Source organism: Fusarium vanettenii (genome assembly GCF_000151355.1).
Source record: "Fusarium vanettenii 77-13-4 chromosome 9 genomic scaffold NECHAsca_6_chr9_2_0, whole genome shotgun sequence".
In the NCBI taxonomy this organism is placed as follows: domain Eukaryota; kingdom Fungi; phylum Ascomycota; class Sordariomycetes; order Hypocreales; family Nectriaceae; genus Fusarium; species Fusarium vanettenii.
The window spans coordinates 748,816-773,994 of NW_003315877.1; the positions used below are offsets into that span (position 1 = coordinate 748,816).

The following is a 25,179-nucleotide window of genomic DNA, read 5'->3' on the forward strand; positions in this document are numbered from 1 at the left end:
GAAATGCAGCTCGGACTCCGTGTCGGACGACTTGCTCTGCTTATTGAGCGGCGGGGGGTCGTCGTCAGCGCGCGCGTACCGATCGATTTTGCGGATTTGATGACGGTCCTGGACCTCAGCCTTGCAGCTTGAGAAGTTCTTTGCGGACCATCGGTGCGGCGGGAAAATGTGGGGCCGGAATGTGGAGGTCGTTTGTATCACGTGAGACCGGCGACCGGTGCTTAATTCCTGCCGACTAACTCCGTCCGATTGGATTTCTCATCCTGCCGATTCGGAGCCGAACACATGAGACGCAGACGCGCCAAACCCATTTCTTCTCCCAGATCGCCTAGATCCTGGCCTAGGCTCTCTCCCCTCGCGTGCGGGCCGGAGCTTGTGGTTGGGTGTCGGAGGCTTTTCGTCATGGAGTTTACTGAGAGTTACCTCGTGTTGAAGTCACCTGGCTCGCATTGATGCTAGTTGACGCGGTGAGAGAGTTGCCTACTCCGTACAATGTTGAATCACCACTCAATCTCATCTGAGCTTGGCGCTGTCGAGACTGGGTTGGTAATGCAGATGTCTTGCCTGGGCCCCAGGAGCAAGCCATGGCCTCGGTACCATTCAGTTCGAACCAGGCCCGCCGCTCTCAGCCCTGTTCGAGTGTCTGCCTACCAAGCGGATTGGAAGCGATGAGACGATTCACACTCCCCGACGAGCCGAGATATCCTGAATGGACAAGGCCCTCGATGACGAGAGCAGATCCCCCGCATGAGGGACAAGCAACAGCTCTTTCGTCCTGCCTGTTGCCTGTTTCTGCGATACAACCGCATCCTTTAACATGACCAAGCATGACACCCTCATTCCCATGTGGCCTGCTAACACACACGGGCAACCAGGATGTGCCCCGGCCCTGGTAGCTTCTCGGGACAGATCCACACAGCCTTCGACCGGTTCTGGCTAATGAGGAGGCTGCAAGTCCAGTTTTTTCGTTTTCGCCAACCGCAAATTTGCTTGACCTTTTGCAAGTTGTGCTGTACGCGGATAGTACATTGGGCAAGGATGTCGTCCGAAAGCCGAGATGGTGGTGCTGGTAGTTGTTTTGTCTGGCATGAGGCCCTGATGACCTTTGCTCGTCTCCTCTGTCTCTTTTCTCTTTCTCCTCTGTTTATTTCTCTGATCCATTGATTGTCATCTCCTGAATAGTTTCTGGAGTTCTAGACCTCAAAACTCATCATCCCAGTCGCTATCCCACCTTCAACATATCCATCCGTCATCGACCTCCTCCACATCCCGACTCTCCCAACCCCGGCCCTTTGGACTTTATCTCCGCGTCCAATGGCGTCGGAATCAGGCCTCTTCGCCAATTGCCGTATCCCGACTTTGTCTTTGTTGAGCCCGCTCTCGTCTCTCAGGTCGCAGTCCGCTTTGTAATCCATCTCGGAATTCGCTTCCATCGCACTTTTGACCAGCGGATTGTTGCATCCGCCTCGTTTCTACCCACACCCACACACGCCCCCCCCTTTTGACGACTTGACATTTCGACTATACTTGTTCTAATCCCCTTGTCGTTGACTTCTTTTGTTTCTCCATATCCTTCTTCTGGTCCTCGACTTTCTCTCTCCCACATATTCCTTGGCATATCCACAGAGCCAGTTGGACCACTGTCTTATTTCCATGCCCCTTGTCTGTCGCTAATACCATATGACGACTAAATCTACGATTTGGATAATAACTTCTTTCTAAATCGACCCACATCTATCGCTCATGGCCCATTCCTTCAAGTGTCTAAGTGACAGGATATAAGTAACTCTTCTCGATTAGAAGGGCTGCTCTGTGGGAAGTGTCGTGCCTGGGGAGTAACAGTTCACCTTTGATCTGTTCACGCATAGTCGTCGTCACTCTCGTATTGCGTGGATATGGCAGACCCCCTGGACAAGGAGCTCAAAGCACCTGATGCTGAAGCTGCCGCTCTTCAACCCACGAAACTTGAGCCGACCGGCGACTCTGATGACGATCGCATCGGAAAGAATGAAGAGAAGGATATTGATGAAGAAAAGCGAATCGATGATTCCAGCAAGGATGAATCAAGAGGCCCTGAACTTCGGGAGGTTAGAACCGCTGCTTCTGCAGCAACAACAGCTACGCGCGCAACAACACAACCTGGACCCCCCGAGAAGAAACCATGGCACAAGAACTTGAATCCCCTTCGATGGGGCTCATTACCTCCCGTGCCCCCAGAGCGAATGACAAGCAGAGAATACCAGGCTGGGTTTTTCAGCATGTTGACCTTTCAATGGATGGCACCTCTAATGACAGTAAGTAATTTTTTTTACTTTGACAATGTCGCATCGTGATCAGCCGCTAAAGCACAGAGTTCGGGGCGGCCCGTCTGATACCATCTGAAAAGCTGACCTGAGACAGGCCGGATATCGACGTCCCCTTGAGGAAAACGACATCTGGACCGTCAATCCGGACCGGGCCGTTGAGCCTCTGACGCTCAAGATGAAGGAGTCGTTCCAGAAGAGAGTTGAGAGGGGTGACAAGAACCCTTTGTTCTGGGCCATGCATGAGACGTTCAAGATTGAGTTTTGGATCGGCGGCATCTGTGCGCTCTATACCAGCATTATCCAGGTCATCAGTCCCTTTACGCTTCGGTATCTCATTCAGTTCGCGGCCGATGCGTATGAAGCGAACAAAACCGGCGGTCCACCTCCTCATATTGGCAAAGGTATCGGGTTGGCTATTGGCATCACTCTCATGCAAGTCACTCAGAGTCTGGGAACCAACCACTATATCTACAGGGGTATGACAGTCGGCGGCCAGGCGCGAGGTGTCTTGATCGGACTCATCTATGAGAAGTCAATGGTCATTTCCGGACGAGCCAAGGCTGGCGGTGCTCTTCAGGGTGACGCTCCAGGGGCAAAGAACGAGGAGAAGGGACAGGATGAGAAGAAGCCTAAAAAGGCCAAGAAGGGGAAGCCAGACGCTTCTGATGGTACAGGCTGGGGCAACGGTCGCATCACTGCCTTGCAGAGTGTCGATACCTACCGAATCGACCAGGCCTCTGCTCTGTTCCACATGACATGGACCTCCCCCATCTTGTGTCTCGTCACCCTCGCCCTTCTCCTTGTCAACATCACCTACAGCGCCCTGGCCGGTTATGGTCTGCTCGTCATTGGCATGCCCTTCCTGACAAAGGCGATCCGAAGTCTCTTCCACCGTCGACGGGCCATCAACAAGATTACCGATCAACGTGTTTCGCTTACACAGGAGATCCTGCAGTCAGTCCGCTTCGTCAAGTACTTTGGTTGGGAAAAGGCCTTTCTTCAACGCCTCGGCGAGTTCAGGAACAAGGAGATCTACGCAATCCAGGTTCTTCTCGCGATTCGAAATGCTCTCAACGCCGTGAGCATGTCTCTACCCATCTTTGCCTCCATGCTGTCCTTCATCACCTACTCTTTGACTCATCACGGACTCTCGCCCGCCGAGGTTTTCAGCAGTTTGGCATTGTTCAACTCTCTGCGAATTCCTCTCAACTTGCTGCCCCTCGTTCTTGGTCAGGTTGTTGATGCTTGGGGATCTGTGCAACGTATCCAGGAGTTTTTGCTTCAAGAGGAAATGCTTGAGGACATGACGGTCGACAAAACTGGCGATGATGCGATCCGACTGGAAGGCGCATCATTCACCTGGGAAAAGACTCACTCGAATGAATCAGAGGAGGGCAAGGAGGGCAAGAAAGACAAGAAGGGTACCCACGCCAAGACTCCTCAGGTAGACTCCTCAGGCGAAGACACAGCAAGCACACTGGTGGAGGAGCGAGAGCCCTTCAAGCTGCACGATCTCAACTTTGACGTGAAACGAAACGAGCTTATTGCTGTTATTGGATCGGTCGGCAGCGGCAAGAGTTCGCTGCTCTCTGCCCTTGCTGGAGACATGCGAAAGACGGAGGGTAATGTGACCTTTGGTGCTTCGAGGGCATTTTGTCCTCAGTATGCTTGGATTCAGAACACGACTCTTCAGAACAACATTGTGTTTGGAAAGCCTTTGAACAAGGATTGGTATAACGAGGTTATTCAAGCGTAAGTCAATCGCCAAGTCACTCTACTATGTCCATATGCTGACCCTCAATGATAGTTGTGCCCTCCAGGCTGATCTGGATATGCTCCCTAACGGAGATCAGACTGAGATTGGCGAGCGTGGTATCACCATTTCCGGAGGCCAGAAACAACGTCTCAACATCGCTCGAGCCATCTACTTTGACGCCGACATCGTCCTCATGGACGACCCCCTAAGCGCCGTCGACGCCCACGTCGGCCGCCACATCTTTGACAACGCAATCCTCGGTCTCCTCAAAGACAAGTGCCGTATCCTCGCCACCCATCAACTCTGGGTGCTCAGCCGGTGCGACCGCATCATCTGGATGGAGAACGGCAAGATCCAAGCCGTCGACACGTTTGAAACGCTCATGAAGGAGCATCGCGGATTCCAGGCCCTCATGGAGACGACAGCCATTGAGGAGAAACGCGAGGAGGCTAAGAAGCCTGATCAGGAGCAACCTACTGAGGATGAGAAGAAGAGCAAGAAGAAGAAGGGCGGGGCGCTCATGACGCAGGAGGAAAAGGCTACCTCGAGTGTGCCTTGGTCCGTCTACGGTGCCTACGTCAAGGCTTCGGGCTCCTTTTTCAACGCTCCTCTTGTTGTCTTCCTGCTCATCCTCTCCCAGGGCGCCAACATCATGACTAGTCTGTGGCTGTCATACTGGACGTCTGATAAGTATGACATGTCAACGGGAGTGTACATCGCCATCTATGCCGCACTTGGTGTCGCGCAGGCTCTCCTCATGTTCGCCTTCTCCGTCGTGTTGTCTGTCCTAGGCACAAAGTCCAGTAAGGTGATGCTCAGGATCGCCGTGACGCGAGTCCTGCGTGCTCCCATGTCATTCTTCGACACGACGCCCCTCGGCCGCATCACGAACCGCTTCTCGCGTGACGTCGATGTCATGGACAACAACCTTTCAGACGCTATCCGCATGTTCTTCCTCACCATGGGCATGATCACGTCCGTCTTTATCCTCATCATCGCCTTCTACTACTACTTTGTCATCGCCCTTGTACCGCTCTACACCATGTTCGTCCTGGCTGCCGTCTACTACCGTGCCTCGGCCCGTGAGGTGAAGCGGTACGAGTCTGTCCTGAGATCTCATGTCTTTGCCAAGTTTGGCGAGGGTCTCACTGGTGTTGCCTCGATCAGGGCCTATGGGCTTCAGGATCGCTTCATCCGAGAGTTGAGACAGTCTATCGACGACATGAACGGTGCTTACTACATCACTTTCGCCAACCAACGCTGGCTCTCGATCCGAATCGATCTCATCGGTACTCTCCTGGTCTTTGTCACTGCCATCCTCGTCGTCACATCGCGATTCTCCATCAACCCTTCCACTGGTGGTCTTGTCCTCAGTTACATCCTGTCTATCGTCGGCATGATGCAGTTCTCTGTCCGTCAGCTCGCCGAAGTCGAGAATGCCATGAACGCCGTGGAGCGTCTCTACTACTACGGCACTGAGCTCGAGGAGGAGGCTCCTCTTCACACGGTCGAGATCCGCAAGTCGTGGCCTGAAAAGGGTGAGATCATCTTTGACAATGTCGAGATGCGGTACCGCGCTGGTCTCCCTCTCGTGCTCTCGGGACTGTCTATGCATGTTCAGGGCGGCGAGCGTATTGGCATCGTCGGCAGGACTGGTGCTGGTAAGAGTTCCATCATGAGTACCCTCTTCCGACTTGTCGAGATCTCGGGTGGTAAGATCACCATTGATGGCCTCGACATCTCTACAATCGGTCTTCACGACCTGCGCTCTCGACTCGCCATCATCCCACAGGATCCAACTCTATTCCGCGGAACAGTCCGTAGCAACCTCGATCCCTTCCATGAACACACCGACCTCGAACTCTGGTCCGCTCTTCGCCAAGCCGATCTCGTCCCCGCCGACGCCGCATCCCCCGAGGAAGGTCGACGTAACCACGATCCCTCGCGTATCCACCTCGATACAACAGTTGAAGAGGACGGTCTCAACTTCTCGCTCGGACAACGCCAGCTCATGGCTCTCGCCCGTGCTCTCGTACGTGGCGCGCAGATCATCGTATGCGACGAAGCAACATCCTCGGTCGATATGGAGACGGACGACAAGATCCAAGCTACAATGGCGACAGGTTTCCACGGCAAGACACTACTCTGCATCGCCCATCGCCTGCGTACCATCATCGGCTACGACCGCATCTGCGTCATGGATGCCGGCCGCATCGCTGAACTGGACACGCCCCTGGCTCTATGGAAGAAGGGCGGTATCTTCCGCGGAATGTGTGACCGGAGCGGTATCCGGGTGGAGGACATTCACGGCGCAAGGGAGGATTTGGGAGGATTGGTAGGAGAGAGGAGTGGGCAGTAGTTTAGTGATATATACATACAAGTGCGTACTAAAAGTTGGTGATGAGCATATGAATTGGATAGCATCATGGCAGATATAGCCTGCTCATCAAACGGCTTGCATATGAGCGATATCAAGATCAATATACATAAAGATCACATTTAAGCTGAACCGGTAATACCATATGGGCGTGTACTCCCGTCTCTTAAAAGCATGGAATGGAAGATGTTAGACAGGTTCACCAAGCACACCTCATTGCAGATTCAAGATGAAAGCTTTAATTATGACTTTTTTCGGCCTCAAACCCTACAACGCCAAAAAGACAATACATGCCCGCTTCGGAACCTTCTAGGTCTATCCATCGCTCGCCCTGGATGCAAGTTGACACGCACCCCCTTCGCCAAGGTATGGGTGCCCCTGGCCGTGACTGGATATAGTTGGCCAGCCCCTGATGTGGCCATCATTCAACCGCGTTATATATAGATCAATCATCACAAATGTACTCATCGCCGGTGGGCAGAGTTCAGTCCTGCCCTTCCTCGTAAAGTCCCGTTTCATCACTCTTCAATGACACTTGCCACCGCTCAATCTTCGATACCATTCCAAGACTTTTCATCGTCAGATCTGGTACCGTTGTTAGGCTTGGCTTCTTCCTTCGTAGGCTCGGCATCCTTTTTGCTGGGCTTGGGCTCGTTGGCCTGCTTAGCATCATCTTTGGACTCGGTGGCTTCTGCCTTGGGGGATGAGCGGGATCGTTCGGGGGACTTGGAGTGTCGTCGATTCTCTGCCTTGTCCTTGTGGTGGTGCTTTTGGTGCTTGTGCTTGGGAGAGTCAGGACCGGGGCTGGAGCTCTTAAACTCATGCTTCCTCTTCTGAGGTCTTTGTGAGGTAGCGGGAGACGGGCCAGGTGCCTTATCCTTGTTCTCGTTGCTCCATTGCTCCAACATGCTGGCGACTTGAGGAGCCCAAACCTCCTCGCCCTTGGAAAGGTCATCGAACTCGAGACAGTTGTCACCGCCGATAGAAAAGTCGCTCTGTCGAGACCGGCACAGTTCAGCCATGAGAGCGGCTGAGTCCATCTTGGCGCCTAGGTCGTGACAGAAGCTTCGAATGTAGAAACCGGAAGTGACTGTCAATCGCACTCTGGCGGCGGGAGGGCCCTCGTCGCTCCAGGGAGGAGGAGTGTTCTCGTCAGGTGCGTCAGGAACCAGATGAGTGCCTTTCTCGCTGTAGATAGGCTGTGGTAGCTGTCCCAGAGCGCCCGACATCATTGGGGGGTTCTTGGAGTTTTTCGCTCGCTTTTTCGGGGCGTCCTTAATAAGCTCGTCCTGTCGCTGCTCAAACTTGCGCTTAAAAGACTCATGCGCCGCTATCGCCTGGTCGTCTTCTTCCTTTTCCTCGGGGCTCAGCTTCTTGTTGGTCTCCTGCTGCTTCTTGACCCTCCAGACCTGCTCGGCCAGGTTCCGCTCTGCGGCTTCGGCCTCCTCGGTTGGCCATCGGTGGCTGTGCTTGCCAGGTTCGTACCATTCGAGAAGCTCAATGTCCTTGATCTCGACCTCTCTGCCTTCAATCTCTCGGGGGATAGGCTTGCCTTCTCGCGCGTACTCGTACAGGGGCTTGCCATTCATCTTGAGCGCAGAGTACAGAGGTGGGATCTGGGTGAGGGGACCCTTCATGCTCGCAAGCTCCTTCTCAACCTTTTCGCGGGTGATATGGTCGTAGGGTCGCTTGGTAAGGATGCGACCGACTCGATCGTAGGTGTCGGTGCTTGCGCCGAAGAGGATAACGGTCTCGTATGTCTTGGTGCATTCGAGGAACTGGGATAGAACCTTGGTGCCAGATCCAATGCCTAGAATGAGGACGCCGGTGGCGAGAGGATCGAGGGTTCCTCCATGGCCCATCTTGACCTGTGAGGCCTTCTTGATATGCTTGCGACGGGCGAACTGCTGGCCGGACTCGTTCATGCGCTTGGCGATCTCGGCGTCGATCATTGGCTTGAAGAACTTTGAGGGATTGAAGACCTTTTGGCACTCGCGGATAACTTGCGCCGAGCTGATACCGCAAGGCTTGTTGATGGCTGTAAGGAAGCGACCATGGTTAATGGCTGAGCAAAGTCGTCGAGGAGCAGATCGCGCATCAAGTCTTGTCTGACAAGACATGAGAAGAGCACATACCGAGAACGCCTTCCCGGACAATGTCCGTAGCCATCTTGAACGCTTTTGAGAGACTTCGCATACGAGCGCTAAGAGGAAAGAGTATGAAGAGGAAGAGAGAGAGAGAGAGAAGAGAAGAGAAGAAAAAGACTTGACCCAAGTCCGTCCACCTTGCGCTGAAGGTTTGAGCTGCTGAACCGCAAGAGGAAAAAAAAAATGGCGGGCCGTCGATTTGCTCTTATCGGCAGTATCCCCCACTGAAAGCTTATCCCCTGGCGCTGTATCAGGAAGTTTTAATTGGCGCGCAGGCACTTAAAGGGCGCGTCTCAGTGGGGAAATATACCCTGAACAGTGAGCGATCCCTGTGAGTTTGCAGGGCGTTTAGTGGCCATTGCCCCGCCATTGCCGTGTGTCTGCACTGACAACCATCGCGAGCGCGTTTGTTCCTCTTCTGTTTCTATACCTCCCAATTGAGCTCTGCTTTCAAACCCGCATTTTTACTTCTTTCATTGTCTTGCAGCGTTTACATGTTAACGGCCTCGATTACGTCGACTGAGCTCTAGAAATTCACCTTTTTCGAACTCTACCCCGCAATTCTTTCGCCGAACCCCTCTTCCTCCTCTCGCACGCCGCCGAAGTCGAATCCGAGATCCATCACCCACTTTCCGTCTCGTACCGCACAACGATCAACACCAAACCGGGTGTTCCTTAGTCGATGGTCTTCTTTCAACTTTAGAACAATCGTCATCATGGTTGGACGCCCTCGGCGGGCGTCTACGTCCAGTGTCGAGACGGTCGACGAGGACCGCATCCTCTGGCGTCAGGAGACATCAGTCCTCAGAACCGCCCCAGTGGACAAGATACACGGCCCAGAGCCGGTCTTTGAGCTTCAGGATGCCGTGGTACTCAACAAAGATGGCCACACTCTTGAAAATGCCCTTCACGTCGGCACTCGAGGTCCTTATATCATCCGCGGCACTCTGATCATCGACGAACCTGAGCAGAAAACGCACCGTTGGTCTTGCCCCATCCCATGTTATCACATCGTTAGCTGACCTGCCGCCTAGTGATCATGAGGGTTCGACACTCGATGCCGATTCAGGTTCCAAAATCCAACAGATACTCGATCGGAGAGGCTGGAGAGGGCAATCCCGTCATCTGGGTTGAGGGCAGATGTGCTTGGTACGAGATCAACCCCTCGCCTGCCTACGCCCCCATCTACGACAAGATGTGCGAGGCCGCCTCGCTTTACTACCGGATCATGGACATCTACAAGGAAAAGAAACCAAAAAAGGCAAAGAAGGGGAAGAAGGATCAATTGAAGGAGCTTCACTCTGTCTTTCACGAGGTTCGGCTCTCCCACACGATCCCTTTGTACCTCCACTGACGTTTTTTAGTATGCGACCCTGATCGGCGATGGCTCAACCCTTGAAGAAGTCATTGAGCGGTGCGACGAGCACGCATCGTTCTTGATATCACAGTGCATGCAGGAAGAACCCGATGTATTCGAATGGGGTAGCAACCCTTTCTACCAGTGGTTGGTTACCAAGTATCCAGTAAGGCAGCCATGAACTATCACAAGTCTGTGTCTTTGGCTGACTTCTCTAGGAACTCGTGGAAAAGGCAGAAGAGCGCCTAAAGAACCCGCCTCCCATTGCACGATCACCTTCTGTCGAGGCCAAACCAGCTGCAGCATTAGTTGCCCCATCACTATTATCTTCAAGGACTCGATCAGGCTCCTCAGCCCCCTCAGTCGCCCGGAGCAATGCCACGCCTGAGCTTATGGATGTCCAAGATAGTCCACCGAGAAACCGATCTACCCGGTCACGTTCAATCACCCAGCGAGAGACCAGCAGTACGGTCGACTTGCCAGCTCCATCCCAGCCACAAAGAAGTGCCCCTGCTATCAGACAGCCTCCCAGTGTGCAATCGGTGACACGCACACCTTCAGTCGCCCCAGCGAGCAGCGAGGTGGGAGGACCAGTCAGTAACGACGACATAACACCGTTTCAGACTGTTGTGAATGGCGTCGAGTGGGTGTACGACCAGATCGGCAAGAACAGAAAGGGAATGATAATGCCGTCCACTCTCAACAAACTGTTCTTCTCGTACAAGTTTCCCACCTTCAAGAACGGGGAGAGCGGATGTCACAAGATTCCGGTTGAAGAGCTCCTGCATTACAATGCCCAAGCACTCCTCCAGGTCCTCGACAAGGATAAGTATAGTGGTCACGAGTTCTATTCTTGGCTACAGGGGGCGGCTGAAAGGCCGTTTGTGCCCGTCGCTTTGAAGCCTTCCGATTTGCCCTACCGCCTTGTACCTCGAGGCAGTCGTCCTCGTCCTAGCAAAGCTACGCAACCCCTCTCTGAAGCACAAGGGGTTGTCACTTCAGGCCTAGAAGACGATCTTTCCAGCACTCCGCGATCCTCCCCGGCAGGAAAGAGTCTCAGGAGACCAGGTCGCCCTTCTGGCAAGAAGTCCAGTCTTCGTCTGACGACTGGATCCAAGAAGCGGCTGCACTCTGATGTAGACAGCGAGTCGGAGGACGATGAGTCGCGACCAAAGAGGTCCCATTACTTTTCAGATGGAGATGAGGATATGGAAGTCGATGCCCAGGCCAGCTCATCCGAGGACGAAGTGCCTCGTGATGGCTCTCAGGAACCCATCAAGATCGTTATCCGAGCCGACAAGATTCCTTCAGCCACCCCGCATGGTCCCAACGAAACATGGGTCTGCGAGGAAGAGGACTGCGGCTACGTCGTCCGTGGCGGCGACGTGCAAGAATGTCAACAACGCATACAAAGACACTTCGAACAGCACGAGAATCAAATGGATCGTGTCAGCCTAGCCGTGACAGAGGGCACTCGAGGTCATCTACCCATCAAGTATGCTTACTTTCCCCCTTTTCTTATACTCGTTGAGTTCCCTCCCCCACCACCAGCTACCAACACTCCTCCTACTGCCACCACCACTACCACTACAACAGCTACCACCTCCTCTACATTCACTACCACCACCACTTCAGCTATTGTTACCCACTACCAACCTCAGCCGCCATCACCATCTCCCAATAACCCATCAGAGCCTACCGTCCCGACAACTGGCAACTTCAAGTCCCTTGTCAGCCGGTTCCGGAGACGTCCCCATCCCGTCTCAGACAAGATCGCAAGGCTAACATTGCAATAATAGTCATCTTATGGAGAAGCTCAAAAAGCTGGGTGAGAAGTCTCAGGCTGCTCAGCAACTCGCTGTCGACGGAGTCGCTCTCCCCCAGCGCATCAAGCGTAACCTCCTTGTATGATGAACCCTCGGGGGACCTCTCCCTCTCTCTGGCAGATCTACCCTGGCTTTCACGATGTCTTCGCTTTGTGTTTGGCTTCTTCATGCGGCGGTGAGGATGAAAATGATACCCTGGATTTTGTTTTGGCGTCTGCGGGGGTGGAGATTGTTTTGGCAATTTATAGATACATGGCGTTGGCGACACATGGACCGAGTCGTCTCTTGGATGCCGTGATGTGTAAGGTCGAATGACATGCAAGTACTATTACTACGAGTTACGTAGGAATGCCAGTCAAGATTGGGACATGTCAATTCGCACTGATGGCGTTTTGCTTGACCCCTGAATTGTACGAGCAACCCGAAATAGTGTAGCCAACATTCCATGCTGCAACTTCTTACTCTTCTATATCTCATATTCAAGTGTCCTTGTTTATTTAAATATTGACAAATGAACAAGATCTAGTTTTGGGCATCGTCTCTCGAGAGCACAGCTCAGCTCAGGTCATTTTACGTTCCGTTCAGAAACATTCAAATCTTTGATTACCATCTCAGCGTTAAAAACGCAGTTCCCTACCTACCCAGATAACCCTCGGGCGAATTACAGAAATCCCCTGCTTTTCATCCTCTTTTACTTGTACACGTTCCGGAACCCCTCACTAAGGCCTGGCTCCGAATCCCTGGAGTTGAACCCTCTAGTTCTCCGCCTCATCCGTCACCATCTTGTCCTTCTTACTGGCGGCAGTCTTACCAGCCTCCAGAGCAAACGCCTCCTCGATGGCACCCATCCGCTTGAACACGCGCAGCCACCGCTGTCCCCACCGACGGATCATGGTCTCGCGATCACTCGACCCATCGCCCTCCTCCATCAGCTCGTCCTTGCTACCACCGGCCCAGCTGACAAGCGCGTCGTTCATAGCGCGGAAAAGATCCTGCGTCGTCTTGGCCTCCTTGGACCGCGTCTCCTCGTCGGTTTCAGGAGAGACGAGAATCTGTCGGGCGCGGCTTGTGACCTTGGAAATGGTGTTGGAGACGAGCTCGAAGATGTGAGGCTGGACGAGGGCATCGCCGCCGTTTGTGCCGTTGGATGGTGTACTGGCACCAAGAGCCCAGTCGACAACGGTAAAGGGGGTGAGGATGGAGTAGTTGAGGAGCTTCTCGATGATAGAGAGAGCAATTCCTGGGTGAGCGTGCCAGTAAGCCATTACCGCAGAGATGATCTGAGCCCGCGCCGCCTCGGAGGCGTTGCCAGCTTCCAGAAGTCGACCCTTTGTCCTGTCAATGCAGGCGAGCACGTGGCTCAGTGACTTGGAGCCAACCCAGCAGACAGCTGTAACAAATACATCCACGCTTGCGACCAAGGGATCCAGCGCCCGCTCTGTGGCCTGTGACTGGATGCTATCGATGATGGGCTGGAAGTCCTCGTCGGGGGCCTTGCGCCGCAGGAGCGCACCAATCTCCTGACCCTCCTTTGCGAATGGGGTTTCTGCCAACTGTTAGTTACCATTACTCGGGGAGTTATGGCAGATCACGCTAGAAGACTAACCTGGGTTGCTGAACTTGAAATCTGGGACATCCTTCTCCTTCTCAGGCCCAACAAGGGGGAGGTAGGGTTCTGGCAGTGTCTTCTGGATTCGCTGGGCGAAGCTCAGTCTCACCTCCTTGTCCAGAGCTCCCTTGAGGAACCACTTGCTGGGGTGATAGTCGGGCAGATCGGTATCCTCTGCCCACTCTGCCCACTTCCAGGTGAAGCCAAAGTTGCTGAGATGGTGAGAGAACCAATCCAGGAATCGGTAGCTCAACTCCAGGTCCATGCGCGGGCTATTCTTGTAGAGATATCTTATGGCTCTACCCAGGCTGGGCGCAATGGCTGCTGGTGCAAGTTTACAAGCCTCGGTAAGGACTGAGTGGTAGTAGACGAGCTTTCGTTCTGGCGTTGGCAGCTGGAACAGCTGGGAAAAGACTGTGTCCACAGCGACATCCTCAGGCTTCCATGTAGACTTGCCTGGGGCAATGTTCCTCAACTCGTCAAACGGCGTCGCGCGCTTGACAAAGGTGCCTTCAGCAAAGTAGCAGTCCAGGTCCATCAGATAGCGAGCTGTCACATTTCGGTTGAAGTCGAGAATGTTGATAGTATCGAGGAGACCGTCCCTAATCAGGGATGCCGCAATGTCGGTAACATCAGGGACAGATAGCACGTCCTGGTCGGAGTAGACGGAAAAGTAGATCTCGGGGAACAGTGGCCGAGGTCCCGCGATGACGGTTTCGGGGATGGAAATGGAAGGGAGGGCGTGCTTGGGCGCATTCGCCAGCTTGTCCTGGGCTTCGATATCCTCCAAGGGCATCTGCCACGGCCGGGGCAGACATGCCAGCTCCCAGTTCTTGCCCGCCTCAGTCTGCAGCTGCTTCTGTAGCAGCATGCACACACTCAACGACGCTCCAGGACTCGCTTTTTTACCTTGGGCATGGTAGGGATCGACGAGGGCTTGAAGCGCATGGGGCTCGGAAGCAATAATGTCGGTCTTCTCCATCAGTTCTGCAGCCTTAGTTTGGAACTGACCGGGAGCCGACACCATGATGTAAGGAATGGTGAGAAGTATGATCTTAACAATCTCGGTCCCGATGGTCTAGTCATATCAGGTCAGTATACGCGATCCAGTGTTGGCTTCCACGCAACTCACATCATCTGAGCTGGCCGTCTGGAGATCAGCAGCTCGGCTGAAGAGCTCCTCCAAAAGCGGAAAGACGCCGTCGCCTTCCAGCAAAGATTGTAGGCAGGCCAAAAACTTGAGAAGGAGCTTCACATCCCGCCACGCGCCCTCTGCGATCTTGTCCTGGGTCACCTGCGCCAGACGAGCAAGGACGTCGTCTACAAACTCGGATTTCAGGGTGTTGATGATGAGGACAACGGCGGCAACGAAGGGGGTCTTGAGGGGTTGCTCGAGTAGAAGCTGGACGACCAGGTCGAGAAACATGTTGCGAAGGTTTTCGTCATCGTGGTTGTCGGCCACCATGTGAGCGATGGATTGCACCTCCTCTGCCCATCGGCGCAGGGGGGAGTCTGCGATGCCCAGAAGCTGTCTGCGAACGCGCACAGGCAAAGGCGCCGAGTCTATACGCCTGCGCTGCTGGCGGCGATCGTAGTGGTCGTCATCGTCTAGCAGAAGAGTCCCGTGTTAGCCCATCAACAAGACGCGACAGAGATCCAGCTAGACTAGAATTGAAGCTCACCTCGATATCTTCTTTTGCGGTTGTGGTGTCCGCCAGATCTCCTGTCATAGTCGGCCATGATGCGCTCTCGAATGTGGATGATGCAAGAACTCGGTGTTGCCAAACCAATGACTTGCTGAGACGAATCTCCCGTGGTGGATGAAAGTTAGAGGTTTCGAAGGCGAGGCTGCGTCACTGCTAAAAGCTCGGGAAAAGGTAAAGGTGCCTGTAGCAAATGTTTGGTTGGTTGAGCTAGTGGAATTGGGGCGCGTTCCAGGTGCCACGAGGCTAGCACCTGCATATTGATTGATGCCTGAGGCACTCACCTCACCTGAGAGTCTTAAAGGAAATAGACAACCGGAGCTAGGGTACCTATCGAGATCAAACAATTGATGAAATCATGAGGTTTCATCCATTCATTGTCTAATTGACAAACAGCCATTCACCAAGACTCGGCCAAATTCAACCTCCACAACCAATAGAAGTTAATAAACTTGCGCATTTAGGTCTAGATTCATAAGCTCCAGTTACTTCTTTTGTGCCCACGCCACTCTTCCATACTCAGACCTCCCTCCTACTGCGCTTCAATGTCCTTTTGCATCACAGCATATCAAAATTGCCAGTCCTGTCTTCTTTTTTATCGTCTTGGACCGTCCATGACAACCAAGCAAACAACAACAACAACAACAACAACAACAACAACAACAACAACAACATGCCAAAACACAATGCCCACGTCTTCGAGAAAGCGAGAGTAGTATGCCACAAGACCGTCAACGGCCAGCTTCACTTCAATTGATAACTTCGTCGCGGCATCTGGAACATCTTCGTGTGCCGGGCCTTGTCCTCCGCGGGCCAAACCAGGCCGAGCCTTTTAACTTCACTCCAGCGCCTCCAGCGAGCCTCGCCTCGGGGTTTTTTCGAAAAGGAACCCTCCAAAACAACCATGCATGGCAGTGCCAGAACGCGGTACCAGAAAAAAGAATTCAACAAATGTTATCCCCGCCATTCCCAAAGCCAACCATAGACATAGCCGCAGCATTGGGTTCATCCCGTGAGACGCGTACAATGAAAAAAAAGAGCACCAGCCATCATCTGTCATGCATCGAAACGTGGTCTAAAAACGTGATTCCCTGCGATATGCATCATCAATGGAATGGGGTCCTCCTTTCCTTCTTGGTGACTAGCCTCACGGCAAATCCGAAAGCGGGTTCGTAAGGGGGCACACAAAACGCCCAATCCCCTCCCTGCCGGGAAAGACTCCAACGCTCCCCAGAACACGCAAGCCTTCTCGTCTGGCCCTCGGCGGCCAGCATGCCGTGCCTTGCTTGTGTCAAGGACCGACGCTGGCAACCTCGGGACTATATAGTGCCTGCTCGCCTCCTGACCCGGTCTTTGCCTGGGCCATGCTCCCAACCACTCTCGCTCAGCTCGGTACTGGGAGTGGACGAGGCAGGTCTCTTCCAGAGCCGCGGAGAGCCTGAGAAGGGTGCAGCATACATGTATGCCGACTACCCCTCACCTCGGCGCGGAGCCATCTCAGTCGAGCTTGGCCATCATCTCTTGCTTCGTCAACGGCGTGAAGTTGTCGATGTCGAGACCTTGAGATGCCAACACGGATTGGATGTGTGAGGGGACCAGCTTGTGGTTCAGGCTAGGGGCGATGGAGAGTTCTACAAGTGGGTCAGCTCATATGTTTTTCATCATGACACTTTGTCTGCTCTTACCGTGGCGGGTGAAGTCGAAGAGGGCGGGGAGCTCGCGGAGCTGACCAGTACCGTGTCGTGAGTCGGGCAGCTTGGTGTTGGGATCTCGCAGCTCATCGAAGAAGGGGTGAACCATGGCGTCGATTGCCGATTGTCGCTCAGTTGGCGTGTACTCCAGCAGGCGGGCGATGAGGTCGATAGCATTGGCGTCCGCCTTTCGGAAGACCTTGTTGAACGGGTGAGGCTTGATTTGGGGGAACTTGTGCTCCATGTAGTTGGGGTTCATGGTCCGAATCTGTTCTCGGGTAGGTGTGCCCAGGACCTTGATAATTTCAACAAGCTGGTCGATGCCCGACTCGCCGGGGAAAAGAGGCTGACCAAGCATAAGCTCGGCCATGACGCAGCCTGTCGACCACACATCTATCAACTCAGGTCAGCGAATCGAACCATCTAACAAAATTTGTTCAGAATCGTACCAATCTTTGTGGTATAGTTAGTTGCACCGAAGATCAGTTCGGGCGCGCGGTAATATCGGGAGCAGATGTATGAAACATTTGGCTCGTTCTCAACTAGGATCTTTGCACTTCCAAAATCGCAGAGCTTGAGGATTCCGCTGTTGGGGTCTAGGAGAAGGTTCTGGGGCTTGATGTCTCGGTGGCAGATACCCTGGGAGTGGATGTACGCCAGAGCTCTGAACAGCTGGTAAATGTACAGCTTCACCTCGAGGATAGGCATGGTGGTCTTCATCTTGTTGAAAAATCGAGAGGCTCGGTAGACGGTCTCGGGCACGAACTCTTGAACCAGGTTGAGGTAGACCTCGTCTTTCTGTGAGGGAATTAGACGGGGGGGAGGGGCGAAGAAGGGGATGATCAGGTATGCGTACACGTTCACCGTTGGAGTAGTAGAAGGCCTTGAGCTGGACGATGTTGGGGTGACGGACAATGCGCATAATCTGGAGCTCACGGTTCTGAGAAATAAATCAGCCAATAGCTCAACGTGCCAAATGTCGGCATCATGTACCTTGAACCTCTTATCCTGAAGAACACGCTTGATGGCAGCATCCTCTCCCGATGGAGACAGCTTGGTCTGGAAAACCACGCCGAAGGAACCATTTCCGACAATTTTGCACTGGGTATACTGCAGGTCTCGGGTCTCGCCGGTCACTCCATCTTGAACCTTTTCACGGATAACCTCTGCAATTGTGTCAGCGTCGAAGCCAAACCCATCATGACAAAGTCGAACGGGGAGGATATGAAGCATGATTGCAAAACTAACCTCCCATCCGCAGGCTATTGAAGGCGTTTGGCCGATGAGCCGACATTTTCGGCGTCGTTTGTCCAAATCAAGGCGCGTGGGTGAGCGAAGCAAAGGCAACAGCGCCTGTAGATCTCAATAAATGAGGAGAATTGATGCAAAGATTCCGAACAGAGGCCGTAGCGGGGGAAAACGACGATCCAGCACCAGAGCTTGGTTGAATTGACGCTGGGAGCAAAGGTCTCTAGTCAAGTGCGAAGCTAGACTCGCAGACAAGACAGTGGCTGCCGGTGGAGGACAGCTGAAAGGCGATGGGCGAGTAATGTCTCGGTCGAGGTATCGGCACGGGCGCGGACGAGCGACTCGTGGATTATTTCTGCAACGTCAAGCAAACCAACCGACGGGGTCTCTAGCTGACGAGGGGGCTTGTCGGCTGTCTGGAACGGACTAGACTTGTTGGTGAGTGCACGACGGAGACAAGGACGATGCGCACGAAAATGGCAAAGCCAAGGGTATCTGGGGAAACAAAGAGAAAATCGAGGGGGAGAATCGGTGGTGTTTTGGTGGCACGGGACAGGCTGGAGGGGGGGCGGGGCGGAGGGGAAGGGAGGGGAGGGAAGGGAACGGTGGGCGCGAGGAAAGTGGGCAAGGGACGGGGTATAAAAAGCTACCGGTAATGAGGAAGAGAGGATGTCGGGGACGGGGCTCTAGGATGGATTGAGGTACTAAAACGGGAGAGGCAGAGGCAGAGGTGGCGACGAAGGTGAGGGACAACGGCCAGGCCGGGTTGGGTCAGGTCTCCAAGGACGATGGATGACTGAGCGCGGGGACCAGCCCAGTCAATGTGTGAGTGAGCCTGAGAAGGAGACAAGGCAAGGCGGAGGGAGGCAGGTAGGTAGGTAGAGAGTGAAAGAGGGATGTGAATGTGTGCGTGTGTGTGGCAGGATGCGCTATGCCACTGCATGCATCAAGCGGCATGAGTTTTTTTTTTCTTGTTCTCCTCGTCGCTCGCGCTTCTGCTGTGCCTGAGCTAGGAGGGTTGTCGATGTCGATGCCAGGCACATGCAGTGAAAGACGGAGAGGGAGCCACCGTCGTTGCCAACACTGAGAGGCTGGAAATCCGTGTCCCGATTTTGATGGACAGGCCCTCCATCCAACAGCAGTTGAACAAGATGACGGGCAGCAAGCTCTCGGGCAGTGGACAGGGCAGGGTGATGGAAAGGCGACCACCAGGCGTGTGCTCTAAGCTCTAGGGGAGTGCTCTAGGGAGTGTGTCGTGGAATGGGCATGGATGGAGGCTGGCACCAGGCGGGTCTGGAGGGGCGGGGTGCTGGATGGAGCACGCTCGTGACAGCCCATCGACAGAATGCTGCTTAAGGCCGGCCAGGCGAGGAAGCGGGAGAAAACAAGGCGTTACGGAGAAGACAAACGGGGGGGAGAACAAAGTCCGAGGTCGAGATACAAACGGAAGGAAATAAAACAGGAATAAATGCATACGTAGGGCGGGTGAAGTAGTTGTCATGGAAAAAGAGACGTCGACTTACTACAGGCGATGCAAGCAATGATGACGATGGTAGGTGTGGTGTTGGTGGTGGTAGTCGCGGTGGTGGTCTCCGGTCTAGTCACGGCGGCTAGCACGAACGATCGTGAAAAGATTCGGGTCCCAGGCTGACGGGAGAAACGACAAGGGGGTTTCTCTGTTGACGAGGAACGTAGAGACGTAGGTAATCAGGACGGCTTGACGCAAGGCAGGGTGGTTGCTGCTGGGGATGTGTTCCTGTGCGTACGGTGCGGTGCGGCGGTACAGTACGGGTGCTGTCGGCGGCGGCGGCTGTGGTGTGCAGCGGGCAGCAGGGGCACAACAGAACGTGTCTAATTCCGTAGGTGGCTAGCTGGCTGGTTGGCAGGATGGGGAAACTTGGGCACGGTGAGGCTCTCGTTTTCCAGATGTATCGAGTCCGTTGGAGGATGGTGGTTTTGCAGATGTCGGCGTCGAGGCACGGGAGGGTGCGGCAGACAGACAGGCCAGGTACGGAGGCGGGAGACGGGGCGACGGACGCGATGCGATGCGATGTGATAGCGCCCTGGAACGGAAACCTAGGCCGGGCGGAGTCTGGAAGTCCGGGAGACAAACCAGAGACAGTGAGTGAAGGTCAATCGAAGGTGATGGCAGAGGAGGAATGCTCGACGTCTGGTGGAATGAGCTGAGCTGGGCTGGACTGGGCCGTTGGTTCGGACTGGGCGCTGAGCTCTGCTGGGCTGGGAAGCTGTTCTGAATTGGGCTTGGCCTTGAGGGCCTTGGGCTAAGAGACGAGAGGCTGCTGCGGGACCTGGCTAGCCTCTGTGAACCTGGGAACCTGGCCGAGGACAGGCAGGAGGAACCTGGGATGACACCCAAAAACAGCGTTGCTGGGCGGTACTCTGGAGCTGTGTACCTGGGCCTTGACCTGCGAGTGGTCCTGCAGAGAGGAGCACGGGGACGGCGATGCGGGGCACTTTTCTGCCTAGTCGACACAGAGTGACGGCATGGGCAGACGTCAACGAGCACCTAGACGCAGCAGAAAAAGAACGCTTCCTGTTAGCTTGGGCTGGGCGCTGGGCTTTTGCGTTGAGCGAGATGCGAAATGCTTGGGGGAGGAGGGAGGGGGATGGATCGATCTTTGTTGGTGAGGGGTTAAATCAACGCAGGAGAGACAGGCAACACGAGCTTCACTTTTTCTTTTTTGTCTCAGCGCCATCTAGGCATGTCTCTGATTCAACGACAGGAACACGGCGAGAGCGAGGATGCGAATTGTTTGAAAAGGCAGAAATGTGTGATTGGGAAATCCGAACATTTCGTGGCGACGGTAGGCAGAGCAGCTGCTCACCCAGTTGCGCTGAGCGGGATAGCGGGGGAAGGGAAATAGAGACAGCTTCATTGGCAGCTTCGTGATATACAGAAAACTTCAGTTACTCACTTTTACTATTAGATTTCCATCAAGGAAGTTAACACGGTGAATCAGCGACGACTAGGAAATCTTGTGTTTATAAGGTCACGGACAATTCGAACAACGGGGGTGTTGCCGTCCATGGTAACCCAAAGACAATGAAATCGACGTCTTGTGAGCATCCAGCGCCCATTCAAGGAGGACCCGCAGGATTGGGCTTGCTCATGTGCTCATTTTGAGACGGGCACCGCGCTAAAACCCGGCAGGCGAACAGGCGAGACGTCTGTCCTCTCTGCCTCTGCAGCGGAGCCAGGTACCTCTGGCTCTGGGTATGAATGGAACCGGACAGGGAGTCGTGTCCTTGCTTGCCAACCCTTCTACGGACAGATATTGGATCCAATTTCAGATGACTCGCCTCAACCTTGAATGAACCACAAGGAACCCATTCGACCCTTGCACTTGGCGACTGGGAATATCCAATAATAAGCCTCATGGGTGTATCCGTGAAAGGCACAGCTGTAACAGTGAGGCAAGCACGTCCTCAGGGGCCCCTCGGAGTCATGCCTCAAATCATGGACTTGGAATACCTTTTCAGGTTGTAACTTCCAGAGAGGTCAGGCAGACAGGCAGGAAAGGCAGGCACGGGCTACCTTACAGTACGAGCTGCAAGGCAGGTACGACGTCGCATGGCCCAGCCCGAGTCGTGAGGCGGAACGGGAACCGCGCACATCCGCCGCATCTCATCCAAATCTACCAATCCTGAATTACACCAACAACCACCGGTTCCTGGATCTCCCAACAGCGGCAATCGTTTTGGTCAGCAACTGACCATCCCGTCAGTCTATGCTGCATAGAGAGTCGACCTGCGGCGGATCGACCTAGGAGGGCTAAAAGCTTGATGGAATACACGGCCCTAGAAGGTGTTCGGTGTTAGCTGACCTCCGCTCCATCAACCCCTTCACCAACCAACTAGTTGCCATCAACAGACCGATCCCACCGGGCTGGCACGCCTCTTTGCAGGCCGTGGCAACAGGCAAGGGTATCCAGCCTCAAGGCTGGGCCTCCTCGCCGACGGCCAAGACACACGAGATCTACAAATCCACTCATCGAGAGAGGTGACACCCATTTTAGAGCTTCTCGCCTGCTGGGCCCGATTCCCAGCCGTTCTCGCCAGTAGGACGCTTGTGCCATTTCTGGGTCCCTGGTGGATTCGGCAATGGAGCACTGACCCGCTGTTGGCACCGGTGTGAAAGGATCCCGAAGGAGCCACATTTCGCGACTCAAAAAGATGCTGACCTGGACAGCGGGAGCGGATTATACAGTAGGAACATGCAAGACTCTGAGGAGAGCTGTCGGTTGTCATGTTTAAGGTTGTCGAGGCCAATCATAGGCCTTTCACCCCCTCTTCATACGCGGCAGTTTCATGCCTTCTCACCCACAGTTTGGAGGGCGGTTTCTTGATATTGGATCCCAACACCAACCAGCAAGCAAAGAAGTTCACATGATATCCCAAATGTGGCCCGACCAATGTTCAATGCGTCAACAACCACCCCAAGGTCACGTCACCTCACCTCACTTTATCTCACCTCTCCTTACCTCTCCCCGTTTCGTCTCATCTCGCATCGCCTCAGCCTGTCTCTTCATCCATGTGCGACCAGACCAGTGCAGGACGGTCCAGACCTTCCCATTTGATGAAGTCGACGCCCAGGACCCCCAACAAGCTACCGTTTTTGAGATCGAGACATTTAATTGCCGAAGCATATTCGCTCGCTGGCAGCCCGGGTCGCTACAACCGTGACGCATGCGCAGGGATTGGATCTTCACCCATTCCCAGCGTTGCCAGCGTCTATCGATCAAAAGCAACGTTGATGACAGGGGCTGTCGGCCCTCAACCGGTAAGAGTCGACAGCCGCCCCTGCCCTCCCCTGCCGGCCAGACTGGTCCGAGAGGACTGGGTTCCTCCGCCGGTTGGGTTCCCACCTGATGCAGAAGTCGAGATGACGATGGACGACGCTTTGCACAGAGCACATGCACCTGCGGGGCCGTGGCACGGTGAGGCTGGGTGGATCCCTGACGTCTGAAGCTCTGGAACTCGAGATCCAGGAATCAGGAGTCCAACGCGCCGGTACGAGACACTTCACTTGCAATTGTTGTGCCCTAATTATGCCTCCACAAAACATGATCCCGAATTTGGGTGTTGAGCCCGGGCACCGTCCCTGCGAGAGACCGTCAAGCTTAACGGCCTGATTCCCGTCAAGACTGGATTATCAAACCACTGGACCAACCCAACAAATCTCACCTAGAGGCTCTTGGCCTGTCAACCTGCGACTCGGATATTTTTGGTTCAGTCTCACATCAGTGGGCAAGTGCTCTTCCCTTTTAAAAAGCCCTAGAGTCGTCAGCGGTTGGTGGTTGGATGGTGGTTGGTGGTGTCGAGGGGCGTGATCAAAGTGGTGGTCAAGGTGGACACAGGGTAAGTAGTGTCAACGCCAATGGTGATCAGGCTGTGGCCAATGGATGGGCCCGACGTCATGGTGAGGACGTCATTTTGCGAAATATGCATGGCCATTGCTTCTTGGGTTGGGTCTGCCACGAGCATGAGCATGTGCTTGAGGCCACGAGAGACGACGGGAGCTGTCGGAAATGGCGATTGGTGATAGACGGGCATCCCGTTTCGGCGACGCCTGACAGCCTGTTGACCCAAAAGCCGATGCGGCCACGGTAGATGGCCAGCATCTGAGCGATCGTCTCCATCCCATCACGCCCATCTCATCCTCTCCGATGCATCTGGAGGCTAACAAGGAACGAGGGAAAAGCCCAGAGGCCACCAAAGCCCCTGGCACCGTCCCCCGTCGCGAACACCGCTGACCACAGGGCCCATGGGCGGCTGCAGACCACTCACTGGCTACCAGTCGCGGAAGCTGGCGACGAGATGAGGGGAGCCATCAAGATGGTGGGCGAAAGTAGTCCTAAGTGGGTGGACTTTGTGGAATGCAGATGGTCATGAGACCCCTCATATGCAACGCTAATAACAATGGCCGAATTTAGGTTCGCAAAAGCACACGGCCCATCTGATCAACTCGAGAGAAAAAAGGGGTCCTTGTCGTGGAGTTATCCAACCATGAAAGACGAGATCAATGGACGACGTTACTTGGGGAAGAGAGCAGTAATACCCATCCTGCCGCTGTTGTTGAAGCTCACACGGCAGTCCTGTTTTCATGAAGGAGTCAACTGACACGAAATTCAGGGCAAGTCTGCTTCTTCGTCATTCCAAGAACTGGATTACTTTGATCCGAGGTCAATTGATGTCCTCAAAGTCCAATTGACATCGTGAAACCTAGACTGCCATGTGCACCGAGAGGGAGGCATGGCCTTTTTTTCGAGTCTCTAGCCGTTCACCCCGCTCAACAAGCGCGTCTCACCAGAGTTGGGGTTGGGCTAAAACATACCGCGCCGCGGCCTGCGGCATTGCGGCGGTACCGGAGTGTGATAGTGGAAGGTCTAGATCAGACTCCCGCTTCCCGGCTGCGGCTCGAAAGCATGGAGGAGAGTGTTGACGCCACCGAGCATGTCAGCATGACTTTAGAGGCGTCCCTGGCTACAAACGTCCGGGCCTCTTTTGTTCAAGCGCACGACGTTGAGCCATTGACAATCCAAGGGCGACTCTGGTTCATGTCTGTCACCTGACTCGATCTTGGTGATCCTGGTTCAACGATCCAACGCAGCGACGTTGCCTGACAAGCTGAGGAATTGCTGTGTAATCAGAAGATGCAGATCGAACTAGGCCTAGCAGGCGACGCGCTTGGAGAGTTGCAATCGTGCATAGCCCGTTGTTGGCTATGCAACTCCCAGAAACCAGCAAGAAGCATACATCTTAGGACGGCTCAATACCTAGCTTCTCTTACTTCAACTCGGAAGTTAAGGTTAATTCGTCTAACCTGCCACGAATCCCCGGTTTTCGCTGCTCGAGTCCACTTCAGCAAGTATGTAAGTTAACATCCCCTCCTGGAGCAAAACTCTTATGTTGTAGAGCATGTACTGCCACCGAGAGGTCAGTACTCGCGCGGCCCAAGACTCTCGTCAAGTTCCTGGCACCGAAAGGCGATATTGACTCGAGAAGAATTTGCCGCTGGTATTTCCACAAAGGCTAAACCAAAGTTTCCACGTCGACTCTAGCCTACAATCTTACTACAGAGCGATCAGACTCACAACACCTGTGATGGATCGTGAGACTTGCTACAGTACAGTATTCA

The 25,179-nt window shown here is 54.1% G+C and overlaps 5 protein-coding genes across 5 annotated transcripts; 2 read left to right on the top strand and 3 right to left on the bottom strand.

The window, feature by feature from the left end:
- The first annotated feature begins 1,988 nt into the window (after positions 1 to 1,988).
- On the top strand, positions 1,989 to 6,559 carry NhYOR1 (uncharacterized protein). The gene is made up of 3 exons (XM_003049997.1): positions 1,989 to 2,294; positions 2,401 to 4,058; positions 4,114 to 6,559. Exons 1-3 carry the CDS (start codon positions 2,223 to 2,225, stop codon positions 6,419 to 6,421), a joined length of 4,038 nt encoding a protein of 1,345 aa, XP_003050043.1. The 5' UTR covers positions 1,989 to 2,222; the 3' UTR covers positions 6,422 to 6,559.
- Positions 6,560 to 6,984: 425 nt separating this feature from the next.
- Positions 6,985 to 8,608, bottom strand: NECHADRAFT_96198 (uncharacterized protein; the record flags this gene model as incomplete). Its single annotated transcript, XM_003050385.1, has 3 exons — positions 6,985 to 7,243; positions 7,301 to 8,477; positions 8,575 to 8,608. 3 exons carry the CDS (start codon positions 8,606 to 8,608, stop codon positions 6,985 to 6,987), a joined length of 1,470 nt encoding a protein of 489 aa, XP_003050431.1.
- Positions 8,609 to 9,302: 694 nt separating this feature from the next.
- Positions 9,303 to 11,854, top strand: NECHADRAFT_49001 (uncharacterized protein; the record flags this gene model as incomplete). Its single annotated transcript, XM_003049998.1, has 4 exons — positions 9,303 to 9,567; positions 9,621 to 9,901; positions 10,162 to 11,438; positions 11,743 to 11,854. 4 exons carry the CDS (start codon positions 9,303 to 9,305, stop codon positions 11,852 to 11,854), a joined length of 1,935 nt encoding a protein of 644 aa, XP_003050044.1.
- A 498-nt stretch (positions 11,855 to 12,352) lies between these two features.
- On the bottom strand, positions 12,353 to 15,118 carry NECHADRAFT_63552 (uncharacterized protein; the record flags this gene model as incomplete). The annotated part of the gene is made up of 4 exons (XM_003050386.1): positions 12,353 to 13,315; positions 13,376 to 14,456; positions 14,511 to 14,986; positions 15,061 to 15,118. The coding sequence occupies 4 exons, from the start codon at positions 15,116 to 15,118 to the stop codon at positions 12,525 to 12,527; spliced, it is 2,406 nt and encodes an 801-aa protein (XP_003050432.1). The 3' UTR covers positions 12,353 to 12,524.
- A 1,460-nt stretch (positions 15,119 to 16,578) lies between these two features.
- Positions 16,579 to 20,151, bottom strand: NECHADRAFT_71824 (uncharacterized protein; the record flags this gene model as incomplete). The annotated part of the gene is made up of 7 exons (XM_003050387.1): positions 19,544 to 20,151; positions 18,021 to 18,446; positions 17,766 to 17,938; positions 17,629 to 17,712; positions 17,222 to 17,570; positions 16,767 to 17,165; positions 16,579 to 16,712 (listed from the first exon to the last, which is right to left on the bottom strand). The coding sequence occupies exons 2-7, from the start codon at positions 18,064 to 18,066 to the stop codon at positions 16,579 to 16,581; spliced, it is 1,185 nt and encodes a 394-aa protein (XP_003050433.1). The 5' UTR covers positions 18,067 to 18,446; positions 19,544 to 20,151.
- Positions 20,152 to 25,179: the final 5,028 nt, after the last annotated feature.

Excerpts from the sequence above, each read along its gene's own strand:
- NhYOR1 (XM_003049997.1), top strand. The coding sequence starts at position 2,223 with ATGACAAGCAGAGAATACCAGGCTGGGTTTTTCAGCATGTTGACCTTT. Across the intron at positions 2,295-2,400 it reads GGATGGCACCTCTAATGACA|GCCGGATATCGACGTCCCCT; the intron begins GTAAGTAATTTT and ends GACCTGAGACAG. Across the intron at positions 4,059-4,113 it reads TATAACGAGGTTATTCAAGC|TTGTGCCCTCCAGGCTGATC; the intron begins GTAAGTCAATCG and ends CCTCAATGATAG.